General features: G+C 52.0%; 1 protein-coding gene across 1 annotated transcript in view; it reads right to left on the reverse strand.

The window, feature by feature from the left end:
- The window catches only part of LOC105469378 (glutamine rich 2), a 39,939-nt gene that overhangs the window by 7,392 nt on the left and 18,752 nt on the right, over positions 1-13,795 (reverse strand). Inside the window, exons 5-9 of the mRNA XM_024788915.2 lie at positions 13,346-13,708; positions 11,749-11,834; positions 9,303-9,400; positions 8,668-8,782; positions 1,010-1,261 (exon numbers count right to left, since the gene is read on the reverse strand). Of these exons, the coding sequence (XP_024644683.2) occupies positions 1,010-1,261; positions 8,668-8,782; positions 9,303-9,400; positions 11,749-11,834; positions 13,346-13,708 (914 nt within the window). The remainder of the gene's footprint in view (positions 1-1,009; positions 1,262-8,667; positions 8,783-9,302; positions 9,401-11,748; positions 11,835-13,345; positions 13,709-13,795) is intronic.

Raw genomic sequence — 13,795 nt, forward strand, 5'->3', positions numbered from 1 at the left:
TAGGGAGACCCTGTCTCAAAAACAACAATGGGGCCGGGCGCGGTGGCTCAAGCCTGTAATCCCAGCACTTTGGGAGGCCGAGACAGGCGGATCATGAGGTCAGGAGATCGAGACCATCCTGGCTAACACGGTGAAACCCTGTCTCTACCAAAAAAATACAAAAAAATTAGCCGGGCGAGGTGGCGGGCGCCTGTAGTCCCAGCTACTTGGGAGGCTGAGGCAAGAGAATGGCCTAAACCCGGGAGGCGGAGCTTGCGATGAGCTGAGATACAGCCACTGCACTCCAGCCTGGGTGACAGAGCAAGACTCTGTCTCAAAAAAAAAAAAAAAAAAAATGGAAAACAATTTCCCACTAACAGTGCAGAAGGCCCTCTGCCTGCCCTTTCTGGGTGTCCACCCCCACAGGACACAAGCGTCAGTCACCTACATCCCCACGGACTAGCCTCGGGACCCTGGCTTGCCAGTGGGGGGTCAGTAGAGGTGACGGAGGCTCAGGAGTGATGTGCTGTCCCAGGGCACTGGAGAGCTGGGCTGCACGCTTTATTCTCCCCTGTGCTCCTGGCCCAAATCTGAGTCCCTCAGCCCAAGAGGCAGGACCCAGGACTTGTGGCTGTGCCCACCCCCACCAGCAAGCCTGCCCTTTGGAGGGAAATTGAGAAGGGGTCGGAAGACCCGTGTGCCAGGGAGCCAACATCTCCTACAGTTGGGCCTGTGTTTCCAGGGCACACGAAGGGCACTGATCTGTCCTCAGCCAGCATGTGCTGTCCCACCCCATCAAGCCAGCTCTTCCCCATGGTCTCCTATCCCCAAAGCTAGTTCTGCTGCTACCCTTGCTGTGGACCTGCAGAAAGACCAGGGACTCTTGTGGGATCTGGCTAAAGGGCTCCACCATGGAGAGCTGACCTTGAGGTCCAAACACCCGCCCCACTTCCGTGGGTCTGCAGCAGGGTGACCCTCCCCTGTGGGGCCATGTCCAGTTGCAGCAGGAGGGAGGCAAGCAGAGCCCCACCTGTCTCTGAAGCTTGGCCTTCTTGGAGGGTCGGGAGATGACCAGGCTGTTGACCATGTCTTGGAGTTGCTCATAGCGCTGCACCAGCATGCTGACCTGATGGCCCACATCCAGGCTGCAGGCTGGACAGGTGGCCTCAGGGTCGATCTGGCCAGGAGCCAAGGTGTGGGCCTTGTGCGGGGCCATGCTCATGGACAGGAGCGTGGAGGAGGAGGTCAGCATGCTCTCAATGATCATCCTGAGCTTGTCCAACTGCATGCAGGAGAGATGGCAGCAGCAGGGCAGTGAGGCCAGTCATGGCCACGTTCTGCCCATGCTGGCACTGCTCCTAGCCTGTGTGCCTCTTCCCTGTTGTGCCCTGGGCAGTTGCTGCATCCTCAGTGCCTCCCAGAGCATGTGCCATCATGGGCATCTATCCAGTAAACGGTGAGTAGAGAGAGTTCTCCGGGAGCACAGTGTCAATGCTGAGCCAAGCCCTTGCCAGAGGAAGGCCTCTGGAGCTTTCTCCAGCCAGCCCACCGGCTTGGCTTAGTGTGAGAATATCTCTTCTTTAGCTAAATCGTAAAGTGCTGCTGCCAGTTAGCTGGGCCGTAAACATACAGAGGACCCTAATGACACACAGGCCCCGCCCCGGGATCTGGGGCTGTGAGGTGTGGGGCTTGCACATGCTCTTGCTCACATGCCGGGGGAACGGACATGCTCCGTCCAAAAAGAGAGGCTGGGCCAACCTAGGCTCCTCTCTTGGGAGTGGGTAATGGAGCAGAAAGGACTCTGCAGGGCTGGGGCAGCCACTGTGGAGCACGAAGGAGAGCAAGGTGGATGGAGAGTGGAACGCGAGAGAGACATGGGGGCTCAGAGGATGGGTCAGGAGAGGGACACGGGTACCCACAAAAGCAGATGCAGAGGGACAGGCGGACATGCCCTTCTCCCATGGCCTGGAAGTTCCCTTTTCCTCCACTGCCTACAGCTGCACATCCCCAGGGCAGCACCCTCTTGTGTGGGCTCACAGCGATGCTGCCACTTAAAACCAGAAGAGCCTGCCCGGAGGCAGGCACCTCTGAGGGCCCCAGATGCAGAGGGACCGGCCAGTTCTCTCTGGAAAAGTGGAAGAGGCCTCCCAGAAACATGGGCATTTCAGTGGAGTCTTAAGACTAAGCCACAGCTATCTGTGTAAAGAACAGCAGGAAAGATAGGAGTGCGTTCAGAGAGAGGCAGGAGGCCAAGGTGGCTAAAGATGCAGCATGTAGAAGCAGGGGCCTCCAAAAAAAGCCTGCAAAAGGAGGCTAGGCCAGCCCAACAGGAAGTGGATTCTCTCCTGAGTGTGGTCCTGGGACAGCCAGACATGAGCTTGGACTGACAGGTGACTCTTAAACACTCCCAGCTGCTCTTCGGGCAGGACACCTGGCCTGGGGTCATGACATGATGCACACCACAGTTCCAGTAACTTGGGAGCCTGGAATGTGGCTCAAAGCACAAAGTGGGCAGGCACGTGGCTCACGCCTGTAATCCGAGCACTTTGGGAGGCCAAGGTGGGTGGATCACCTGAGGTCAGGAGTTCAAGACCAGCCTGACCAACATGGTGAACCCCATCTCTACTAAAAATACAAAAATTAGCCAGGTGTGCTGGCAGGCACCTGTAACCTCAGCTGCTTGGGAGGCTGAGGCAGGAGAATCACTTGAACCCGGGAGACAGAGGTTTCAGTGAGCTGAAATTATGCCATTGGACTCCAGCCCGGGCAACAAGAGCGAAACTCTGTCTCAAAAAAAAAAAAAAAAAAGTGGGGTGCAGTGGCTCATGCCTATAATCCAAGCACTTTGGGAGGCAGAGGCAGGTGAATGACCTGAGGTCAGGAGTTCAAGACCGGCCTGACCAATGTGGTGAAACCCCGTCTCTACTAAAAATCCAAAAAAAATTAGCTGGGCGTGGCAGTGCGCACCCGTAGTCCCAGCTACCCAGGAGTCCGAGACAGGAGAATCACTTGAACCCAGGAGGTGGAGATGCAGTGAGCTGAGATGGTGCCACTGCACTCCAGCCTGGGCAACAGAGCAAAACTCTTTCTCAAGAAAAAAAAAAAAAATGCACAAAGAGGTTCCTGACATGAACCCCCTTGGCCCAGTGGCTTTTCCTAGGTGGTCCTTCTGTGGGCACTCAGAGGGCTGCTGCTGGTTCAGACACTCCTTAGTGAGAAAATGACCAAGAATTGCATTGCAAGGCTTAAAGGCAGACACTGTCAAGAAAATGAAAAGATGACCCACAGAATGGGAGAAAATATTTGCAAGTCATCTATCAAATAAGAGCCTAGCATCCAGAACATGTAAAGAACTCTTTCAACTCAATAATAAAATGACAAATAATTCACCTGAAAAAATGGATGAAGGATTTGAACAGATATGTATATTTTATCTCTAAAGAAAGTATACAGAGGCCAGGCACGGTGGCTCAAGCCTGTAATCCCAGCACTTTGGGAGGCCGAGATGGGCGGATCACGAGGTCAGGAGATCGAGACCATCCTGGATAACACGGTGAAACCCCGTCTCTACTAAAAAATACAAAAAAAACTAGCCGGGCGAGGTGGCGGGTGCCTATAGTCCCAGCTACTCGGGAGGCTGAGGCAGGAGAATGGCGTGAACCTGGGAGGCGGAGCTTTCAGTGAGCTGAGATCCGGCCACTGAACTCCAGCCTGGGCAACAGAGCATGACTCTGTCTCAAAAAAAAAAAAAAAAAAGAAAAAAAAAGAAAGTATACAAATGGCCAAAAAGCACACGAAAAGATGCTCAGCATCTTTGGTCACTAGGGAAATGCAAATCAAAACTCTAATGCGATCCCACCTCACACCCACTAGGGTGGCTAAATTTTTTTTTTTTTTTTTTTGAGACAGGGTCTTGCTGTCACCCAGGCTGGCATCCAGTGGCATGATCATGGCTCACTGCAACCTCCGCCTCCCAGGTTCAAGTGATTCTCCTGCCTCAGCCTCCCAAGAAGCTGGGATTACAGGTGTGCACAACCACACCCAGCTATTTTCTGTTTTTGTTTTTGTTTTTTTGAGATGGAGTCTCACCTCACCCTGTCGCCCAGGCTGGAGTACAGTGGTGTGATCTCTGCTCACTGCAACCTCCGCCCCCCGGATTCAAGCAATTCTCCTGCTTCAGCCTCCAGAGTAGCTGGGATTACAGGCACGCGCCACCATGCCCAGCTAATTTTTGTATTTTTTTAGTAGAGATGGGGTTTCACCATGTTGGTCAGGCTGGTCTCGAACTCCTGACCTCGTGATTCGCCCATCTCGGCCTCCCAAAGTGCTGGGATTACAGGCGTGAGCCACCACGCCCGGCCTATTTTCTGTATTTTTAGTAGAGATGGGGTTTCACATTGTTGGCCAGGCTGCTCTCCAACTCCTGACCTCAAATGATCTACCTGCCTCGTCCTCCCAAAGTGCTGGGATTACAGGTGTGAGTCACCGCATCTGGCCCCACACAAAAACTTATACATGAGGCCAGGCCAGGACTTTGGGAGACTGAGGCGGGCGGATCACCTGAGGTTAGGAGTTCGAGACAAGCCTGGCCAACATGGTGAAACCCCATCTCTCCTAAAAATACAAAATTACCTGGGCGTGGTAGCGGGCACCTGTAATCCCAGCTACTTGGGAGGCTGAGGCAAGAGAATCACTTGAACCCAGGAGTTGGAGATTGCAGTGAGCCAAGATCACGCCATTGCCCTCCAGCCTGGATAACAAGAGCAAAACTCCATCTCCAAAAACAAAACAAAACAACAACAACAAAAAAACAACTTATTATGGCCAGGTGCAGTGGCTCACGCCTATAATCCCAGCACTTTGGGAGGCTGAGGTGGGCAGATCACAAGGTCAGGAGATCGAGACCATCCTGGCTAATGCAGTGAAACCCCGTCTCTACTAAAAATATTTTTTAAAATTATCCAGGCATGGTGGTGGGCACCTGTAGTCCCAGCTACTGGGGAGGCTGAGGCAGGAGAATGGTGTGAACCCAGGAGGCGGAGCTTGCAGTGAGCCAAGATCGAGTCACTGCATTCCAGTCTGAGTGACACAGTGAGACTCCGTCTCAAAAAAAAAAAAAAAAAACTTATACATGAATGTGCACAGCAGCATTATTCATAATAGCCAAAGGATGGAAACGACCCAGATGTCTTTCAACTGATGACTAGATAAACAAATTGGGGCACAGACACAGAATGGAATGCTATGAAGCCAGAAAAAAGAATGGAGTATTGACACATGCTACAACGTGGATGAGCCTTGAAAACATCATGCTAAGTGCAAGAAGCCAGATACAAAAGTCGTATGTTGTATGATTCCATTTATATGAAATGTCCAGAATAGACAAATCCATAGTGGCAGAAAGCAGATTCGTGGTTGTCAGGGGCTGAGGGATAGAAGGGCATGGGGAGAGATTGCTAAGAGTCACAGGGTTTCTTTCTGGGGTGATTAAATGTTTTGGAATTAGATTGTGGTGATAGCTGCACAACTTTGTGAATGTACTAAAAACTATCTTATTCAATTTAAAAGGGTGAATGTATTGATATATGAATTATATCATAAAGAAGATAGGCAAAGATCGTGACCAGCTTGGCCAAGATGGTGAAACCCCATCTCTACCAAAAATACAAAAATTAGCTGAGCGTGGTAGCACATGCCTGTAGTCCTGGCTACTCAGGATGCTTAGGCAGGAGAATCGCTTGAACCTGGGAGGCAGAGGTTGCAGTGAGCCAAGATCACGACACTGCACTCCAGCCTGGACGACAAGAGTGAAATTCCATCTCAAAAAAAAAAAAAAAAAAGAAAGAAAGATAGGGAAAGATCGAATGGGAGGTAGACAGGTGTTGTAAGGGTTCCTTTCCCTTGCCACTTGCCCCTGTGGACTCAGAGCTGGCTTTGGATAAGGAGGGATCTGGATCCTGGACACATTCGCCCTGGCCCCCCCACCCCCTGCCCACACACCACACACACACACACACACACACACGCATACACACACACACAGACACACAGACACACACACCACACACCACACACCACACACACACCATACACACACACACACACACACACACCACACACACACACACGCATACACACACACACACAGACACACAGACACAGACACACACACCACACACCCACACACCACACACACACCATACACACACCACACATACACACACACATACACACACACCACACACACACACCACACACACACACCACACACCATACACACACACACACAGACACACACACACCACACACACACCACACATACACACACACAGACACACACACCACACACACACCACACACCCACACACCACACACACACCACACACACACACCACACACACACACCACACACACACACACCACACACACACCACACAGACACACACACACAGACACACCACACACACACCACACACACACACACAGACACACACACACCACACACACACCACACATACACACCACACACACACACCACACACACACACCACACACACACACCACACACACACACCACACACACACACACCACACACACACCACACACACACACCACACACACACCACACACACACCACACAGACACACACACACAGACACACACACACCACACACACACCACACATACACACAGACACACACACACACACACCACACACACCACACACACACACCACACACACACACCACACACACACACCACACACACACCACACATACACACAGACACACACACACACACACCACACACACCACACATACACACACACAGACACACACACCACACACCCACACACCACACACACACCATACACACACACACACACCACACACACACCACACACCACACACACAGACACACACACACCACACACACACAGACACACACACACCACACACACACCACACATACACACACACAGACACACACACCACACACACACCACACACCCACACACCACACACACACCACACACACACACAGACACACACACACACACACCACACACACCACACATACACAGACACACACACCACACACCCACACACCACACACACACCATACACACACACACACACCACACACACACCACACACACACCACACACCACACACACACAGACACACACACCACACACACACAGACACACCACACACACACCACACACACACACAGACACACACACACCACACACACACACCACACATACATACACACACACACAGAGACACACACACCACACACACACACCACACACACAAAGACACACACACACCACACACACACCACACACACACCACACACACACACCACACATACATACACACACACACAGAGACACACACCACACACACACACAGACACACACACACACCACACACACACCACACATACACACACACAGACACACACACACCACACACACACCACACACACACCACACACACACCACACATACACACACACAGACACACACACACACACACACCACACACACCACACATACACACACACAGACACACACACCACACATACACACACACAGACACACACACCACACACACACCACACACACAGAGACACACACACCACACACACACACCACACATACATACACACACACACAGAGACACACACACCACACACACACACCACACACACAAAGACACACACACACCACACACACACCACACACACACCACACACACACACCACACATACCTACACACACACACAGAAACACACACACACACCACACACACACCACACACACACACACACACCACACATACATACACACACAGAGACACACACACCACACACACACACAGACACACACACACACACCACACACACACCACACACACACCACACATACACACACACAGACACACACACACCACACACACACCACACATACACACACACAGACACACACACACACACACCACACACACCACACATACACACACACAGACACACACACAAACACCACACACACCACACATACACACACACAGACACACACACCACACACACACACACCACACACACACCATACACACACACACAGAAATACACACACCACACACACACCACACACCACACACACACACCACACACACAGACACACACACACACCACACATACACACCACACACACAGACACACACACCACACACACACACACACCACACATACATACACACACACACAGAGACACACACACCACACACACAGACACACACACACACACAGACACACACACCACACACACACACCACACACACACAGAGACACACACACACACACCACATACACACACCACACATACATACACACACACACAGAGACACACACACACCACACATACACACCACACACACAGACACACACACCACACACACACACACACACACACCACACATACATACACACACAGAGACACACACACCACACACAGACATACACACACACACAGACACACACACACACACACACAGACACCACACACACACGCAGGGGACGGGAGGGACCTGGTTTTTGATGAGAGGTGGGAGGGCAGGGACAAACCAGCTCTGAGAAGGGCCCTTGGTCCCTGGAGCTGAAGAGTGGGGAATCCTTACCTGGTCCTGAAGGTAAAGGGAGGCTTCGGAGACAGAATTTTCCATGGCAGCCTTCCCCCTGTCTTGGCTCTCCCTCAACTCGGCCAGCTCCTTCTCAATGTCAGCCACGGTGACTCTGTGGTGCACGACAAGAGACTGCCAGACTCCACAGTCAGGCCAGAGACCCGAGCCCACCCATGCAGAGCCTGGACCATCAGGGACGCAGGGGGATGCAGATACAGCTGGAGGTCTCTCGCCCTCCACCCCACTCCCCCTCCACTCCACTCCCCTGGATTTTGTCTAGGGAGTCTGGGGCTCTGCCTCTGCCCTGGGAGGCTTCTGGGCGGTGGGACTGGGCACTGCAAAGAGAGAGCTCAGAGGGGTCATCAGAAGTGGTCTCCTTCAGCCTCCGACTGGGGACAGAGTCTGAGAAGCTTATTTTTGCTTTTCCAAGACCTGGTCCTGAGTTGTTTTGAAAACCTGGGGAGCTTCTACCAGTTCCTTGAACTAGACATGGACAATCTGAAGAGCAGACACAATCCAGGCCAAAGACAGTGGTCCATTCAGGGGCAGGAGGGAGCCACTGGCCACCATCATCTCCTTGGCTGAGACTCACGATTTCAGGGGACCAGCTGCTCTTAGCTGGGGTATGTTACCTGAGGACACCCAGCTGTAATCTCAGCTCTCCAGCTTTCAGTTCCTTCCCTGCTTCTTGAGTCCCTTCCCCCTCCAGGATCCTTTGCAGCCTTTCCACCTACAAACCCAGTGAATGAGGAGGGTCAGGCAGGCCTGAGCTCCCACTTCCCAAGTGTGCCCTTGCAGCTCATGCCAGCCCTCCCCATTCCCTCTACTAACCTAACCCTCTCCGACAAAAGCCAGGAGCCCTTGTGAACATCCATCCGCCCATTCATCCATCCCATGGATGTAGAAAGCTGGCATTAAGAGGATGACTGGGCCAGGCACGATGGCTCACGCCTGTAATCCCAGCACTTTGAGAGGCTGAGGTGGGCAGATCACCTGAGGTCAGGAGTTCGAGACCAGCCTTGCCAACAAGGGGAAACCCGTCTCTACTAAAAAATACAAAAATTAGCCAGGCGTGGTAGCTGGCGCCTGTAATACCAGCTACTCAGGAGGCTGAGACACGAGAATCATTTGAATCCAGGAGGCAGAGGTTGCAGTGAGGTGAGATTGTGACACTGCACTCCAGCCTGGGCAATAGAGCAAGAATCAGTCTTAAAAAAAAAAAAAAAGGCGGGGTGCAGTGGCTCACACCTGTAATCCCAGCACTTTGGGAGGCCAAGGCGGGCAGATCATGAGGTCAGGAGATCGAGACCATCCTGGCTAACACGGTGAAACCCCGTCTCTACTAAAAATACAAAAAATTAGCCGGATATGGTGGTGGGCGCCTGTAGTCCCAGCTGCTCGGGAGGCTGAGGCAGGAGAATGGCATGAACCCAGGAGGCGGAGCTTGCGGTGAGCTGAGATTGCACCACCGAACTCCAGTCTGGGCGACAGAGCAAGAAAAAAAAAAAAAAAAGAATGACTGGGCCGGGCGTGGTGGGTCACACCTGTAATCCCAGCACTTTGGGAGGCTGAGGTGGGAGGATCACATGAGGTCAGGAGTTCCAGACAAGCCTGACCAACATGGTGAAACCTGTCTCTACTAAAAATACAAAAATTAGCTGGGCATGAACATATATGCCTGTAATCCCAGCTAACTGGGAGGCTGAGGCACGAGAATAGCTTGAACCCAGAGGGCAGAGGTTGCAGTGAGCCGAGATCACATCACTGCACTCTAGCCTGGGCAACAGGGCAAGACTCTGTCTCAATTAAAAAAAAAAAAAAAAGGCCGGGCGCGGTGGCTCAAGCCTGTAATCCCAGCACTTTGGGAGGCTGAGACGGGCGGATCACAAGGTCAGGAGATCGAGACCATCCTGGCTAACATGGTGAAACCCCGTCTCTACTAAAAATACAAAAAAAAAAACTAGCCGGGCGAGGTGGCGGGCGCCTGTAGTCCCAGCTACTCGGGAGGCTGAGGCAGGAGAATGGCGTAAACCCGGGAGGCGGAGCTTGCAGTGAGCTGAGATCTGGCCACTGCACTCCAGCCTGGGCGACAGAGCGAGACTCCGTCTCAAAAAAAAAAAAAAAAGGAGAATGTCTGAAGGGATCTGGCAGTCCCTTGCAATGACCTGTGGCCCCAGAAAATCTCACAAACTGGATTCCAAGGCTGCGACAGATAATGAAAAGAGCAAAGCCATCATTATTTGGCTCAGCTGAATCATAATAGCTTTGAGCATCAGTTTAAAAAAAATTTTTTTTTAGAGACAGGGTCTTGCCCTCTCACTCAGCCTAGAGTGCTGTGGCGTGATCATAGCTTACTGCAGCCTCAAACTCAGGCTCAAGTGATCCTCCTGCCTCAGCCTCCCAAGTAGCTGAGACTACAGGCATGTACCACCATGTCTGGCTAATTTTTAAATTTTTTGTAGAGATAAGGCCTTGCTGTGTTGCCCAGGCTGGTCTCGAGCTCCTGGGCTCAAGTGATCCTCCTGCCTTGGCCTCCCAAAGTGCTGGGATTATAGGCATGAGCCACTGCGCCCAGCCTGAGCATCAGGTTTTAGATCCAGGAAATGAGCATGATGATACCCAAGGTGCATTTCCTATCTGATAGGATTGCAAAGATCCAATTAGATAATAATGTAAGAGAAAGGACTATTTAATCCATAAAATACAAATGGAAAGTGCTATTATTAGCATTAAAAGACAAAGTGGGGGCTGGGCGCAGCGGCTCACGCCTGTAATCCCAGCACTTTGGGAGGCCAAGGTGGGCGGATCATCTGAGGTCGGGAGTTCAAGACCAGCCTGACCAACATGGAGAAACCCCATCTCTACTAATAATACAAATAATACAAAATTAGCTGGGCATGGTGGCACATGCCTGTAATCCCAGCTACTCGGGAGGCTGAGGCATGAGAATCGCTTGAACCCGGGAGGTGGAGGTTGCGGTGCGCCAAGATGGTGCCACTGCACTCCAGCCAGGGCGACAAGAGGGCAAATCCGTCTCAAAAAAAAAAAAAAAAAAAAAGTGGGTTGACTCTTCCTTACTTTTACTTTTTCCTGCCGAACTTCTTTGGCTAGTGTCTTTATGGTCTTCAGTTGCTCCTGCAGTTCAGAAGGTACGGTCCTTTTGACTATGGAAAGCAGAGGCCTTATGATCAGAGGGGTTAGATTTCTAGTGGGCTCCCAATCTCCATTTCCACCCCCTGCAACACTGAAGCTACCCTAGAGGACAGCAGGGCCTATCACTGTATCCTGTGTCTCCTGGTGACTGAGAAAGTGGGGTGGGAAGAAGGGAGAGAGAGCCGTCCTTAGCCCATGAAACATCCACCTAATGCCTGACATCCTAAAGGGCTCTGGGACAACTGACTCACGAATTCCACCCACTGCAAACAATCTTAATTACTCTCTGGGCTTGGAGTTGGGAACAGGCAAATGTTAAGTTTTTATTTGAGACTGGGTCTTGCTCTGTCACCCAGGCTGGAGTGCAGTGATGCAATCACAGTTCACTGCAACCTCTGCCTCCCTGGCTCAAACAATCTTCCCACCTCAGCTTCCCGAGTAGCTGGGACTACAGGTGTGTGCTACCACGCCTGGCTATTTTTTTTTTTTTTTTTTTTTTTTGAGACGGAGTCTCACTCTGTCGCCCAGGCTGGAGCGCAGTGGCCGGATCTCAGCTCACTGCAAGCTCCGCCTCCTGGGTTTACGCCATTCTCCTGCCTCAGCCTCCCAAGTAGCTGGGACTACAGGCGCCCGCCACCTCGCCCGGCTAGTTTTTTTTTTTTTTTTTTTTGAGACGGAGTCTCGCTCTGCTGCCCGGGCTGGAGTGCAGTGGCCGGATCTCAGCTCACTGCAAGCTCCGCCTCCCGGGTTCACGCCATTCTCCTGCCTCAGCCTCCCGAGTAGCTGGGACTACAGGCGCCCGCCACCTCGCCCGGCTAGTTTTTTGTATTTTTTAGTTTCACCGTGTTAGCCAGGATGGTCTCGATCACCTGACCTCGTGATCCGCCCGTCTCGACCGCGCCTGGCCACCCGGCTAGTTTTTTGTAATTTTTAGTAGAGACAGGGTTTCACCGTGTTAGCCAGGATGGTCTCGATCTCCTGACCTCGTGATCCGTCCGTCTCGGCCTCCCAAAGTGCTGGGATTACAGGCTTGAGCCACCGCGCCCGGCCCTTTTTTTTTTTTTTTTTTTTTTTAAGAGATGGGATTTTGCCATGTTGCCCAGGCTGGTCTTGAACTCTTGGCCTCAAGCTATCCATCCGGCTCTGCTTCCCAAGGTGCTGGGATTACAGGTGTGAGCCATTGCTCCCAGTCAAAATGTTAAGTTTAATTCTTCAACATTCTCTCCTGCCCACCTCCGAATGCTACTGCTTTCTATAACCAGACACTTTCCCCAGCTGCTGTGCAGAGAACCTGACAAAGCCACAAGAACCCATTCCACTCCTCTCCTGGGGCTTAGTTCTCTCCTTTGCCCACCCATTTTTTTGGACTCTGGAGGCTGTGGGACATGCTCTGAATGACATGCTGTTTTCAGAGACTCAGGGAGACGTGTAGCAGCCAGGAGTTGAGACCAGGGAAAGAAAAGGATGAAACCAGCTGAGAACAGAGATAGTGGTTTCTCCTCTCTCGGCAAGCAGCACCCACCCATCTGTGCCAGCAGGAACTGGATCTTCTCCATGTCGGTTTGGCCGGCCTGCTCCTCATCCAGATCCTTCATACTCTCCTTCAGCCCCATATAGAGGCCACTGAGCTCTCCCAGCAGACGAAATGTCTCCACTGCCGTGGGGAAACTAGAACTCATTCTACACAGTGAATCGCGTCGCTCACTCAGGACTTCACTTGAGACTTCGCTCTTTTCTGATGAGACTCGGTGGAGGGAGTCTGGACTCCTGAAAAGGGTGACATCTTGGCCTGGGGCCTTCTGGGCAGGAATTCCAGGTTGGTCCGAGGCTCGTGTTCTATTTGGATCCAAACCTTCCTGGCCATGCTGATCAGCACTGAGGTAACCTGGGCCACCATAATCAGGACACATTGAATCAGGACTGAGAGAGAGAGAGAAAGCACAGCCGTGCTGAGCTGCATCTGGATGTACCT

This window comes from Macaca nemestrina, chromosome 17 (genome assembly GCF_043159975.1).
Source record: "Macaca nemestrina isolate mMacNem1 chromosome 17, mMacNem.hap1, whole genome shotgun sequence".
In the NCBI taxonomy this organism is placed as follows: Eukaryota; Metazoa; Chordata; class Mammalia; order Primates; family Cercopithecidae; genus Macaca; species Macaca nemestrina.